The sequence below is a fragment of the Calidris pugnax genome, unplaced genomic scaffold (assembly GCF_001431845.1).
Source record: "Calidris pugnax isolate Ruff unplaced genomic scaffold, ASM143184v1 scaffold2362, whole genome shotgun sequence".
NCBI lineage: Eukaryota > Metazoa > Chordata > Aves > Charadriiformes > Scolopacidae > Calidris > Calidris pugnax.
Genome location: NW_015092584.1, coordinates 1 through 1,676, shown reverse-complemented (window position 1 = coordinate 1,676; position 1,676 = coordinate 1). Strand labels below are relative to the sequence as shown.

Genomic DNA, 1,676 nt, shown 5'->3' with positions numbered 1-1,676 from the left:
GGGACGTGTCTCCCACTTAGGGACCCCAGCAGCTCTGCTCAGTACCTGAGTTTGACCGAGAAAAGTCGTATACTTTGGCTTTTCTGGGCTCTGACAGCACTGCCAAAAAGGAGAGAGGACAGGTCAAGCCTCAGCAGGGCTCAGGCCCAGAGGATGCAGGAGGACGGGGCTGTTCCCTCCAAGCCCCTGCCCAGGGGCACTCAGGGAAGGGCTCGGGCCCTCAGCTGACGGGGGGGACCCCGCTGTGTGCTGCTCCTCTGCCTTGGGCCTCAGGGGACTCGCGGCCAGCTCTGGGTCGCAGCCACAGCGGGAGCTGCGTTCCTGCAGGTGTCCCCTTCCCCACCACCTGCAGAAGGTGGCAACGATGTCTGGAACCCAGAACCCTTTCAGCTTTGGCTGCTGACGGGAGGTGCAGGAGCGGGCCCAGGAGAAGAGCCTGCAGACACACAGTCAGCCCAAGGGGTGACACGGGCTGGCCACGGGACAGCAGTTACCTGGCATGGCCTCTGTCGCTCCACCCGGGACTGGCAGGGAGTTGCTGTGTTCTTCTGGAAACGCCACCTCCTGCACAGCCTCTTGGGCCATCACTAGGGAAAGGAAGCGGGACAGTTGGGTCAGATGGAAGCCTTCCCCAGCAGGGAGGTGGCACCTTCAGGAGGCAGTACTTCTCCGAGACACCCATGAGGGTGAGAAACAATTCCTCCCATCCCAGCTGTCGCTCTGCAGACAGGAAATCGAGCAGAGCCCCAAAAGCTTCCAAATCAGCATCTCCAGCTGACTTGCAGGACTAGGATAGGGCAGCCAGCCTTGCTTGGGACCCCGCTCTCCCCTGGAACTCGCCCAATGGGCCAGCAGAGCTGTGGGGCAGCTGGACACAAGTGCAGCACGTGCCAGGACCCCAAATCTGTCCCCGACCTCTGCGCAAACAGCTCTGAGTCCTCATGGTCCCAGTGGGGCAGCGGCTGCCCCTGGCACCCGGCTGTGGCCACCACTGGCCGCAGAGGCCCTGGACCATCCCTGGGGCTCGGCAGCGCCCGCAAGGGCTGAAACCCAGCGTGGCTGCGGCGAGGCTCTGATGGATCCCTTCCTGCTCTGCAGGCTACAGCCCGTCCAGGCGTGGAGCAAAACCCTCTGGTGTGCGAGTCCCACGGCTACCGCAGAGTGAAATACACCCACCGTGTAGTGCATGCATCTTCTTGAGAATGTCCATGAGGACTTCAGGTGGCTCCGGGGTCTTTTTCTCTTCTTCAGTTGGGTTCTTCTCCCTTGGAAGACCTTCACAGAAAGTATTTGGTTCACTCTCGTATCAATCAATTACAGAAAAGCAGTGCAAAGCCGGTGAGGTCAGCAGGGACAGACAATTCCCCCTGCGACCTCAGCCGGGATCTAGGGCAGGATCCAGCCAAGGAGATGGAAGAGCCTCCCCTTTGGGCACGTCTCTCAAATAAACACCCAGGAGAAGCCTCCACCATTTATTGGGACCTCCGTTGGCCCCAGGGCACATCACTGGGCCCAACCCGTTCCCTCTCTGCTCTCCTCCACGTCTGCGCATCGGGCACGGTAGGAGCAAAGTCATTTCCCATGGAAAAAGGATTACAAGGGAAATGCTCCTTCCTCCCACTAGCTCAGCTGTGGGACTGCTCTGGAGCTCACGGACAGGAATAGGGCAAGAATTC

General features: G+C 60.3%; 1 protein-coding gene across 3 annotated transcripts in view; it reads right to left on the bottom strand.

Moving 5' to 3' along the window:
* Positions 1-1,535, bottom strand: part of LOC106900525 — a 6,660-nt gene extending 5,125 nt beyond the window's left edge. For 2 of the 3 annotated variants that reach the window (XM_014962615.1, XM_014962617.1), the window contains exons 1-2: positions 1,177-1,535; positions 495-587 (exon numbers count right to left, since the gene is read on the bottom strand). In XM_014962615.1, the coding sequence (XP_014818101.1) occupies positions 495-587; positions 1,177-1,210 (127 nt within the window). In that variant the 5' untranslated portion in view covers positions 1,211-1,535. The remainder of the gene's footprint in view (positions 1-494; positions 588-1,176) is intronic. The other variant, XM_014962614.1, reaches the window with a different exon arrangement.
* Positions 1,536-1,676: the final 141 nt, after the last annotated feature.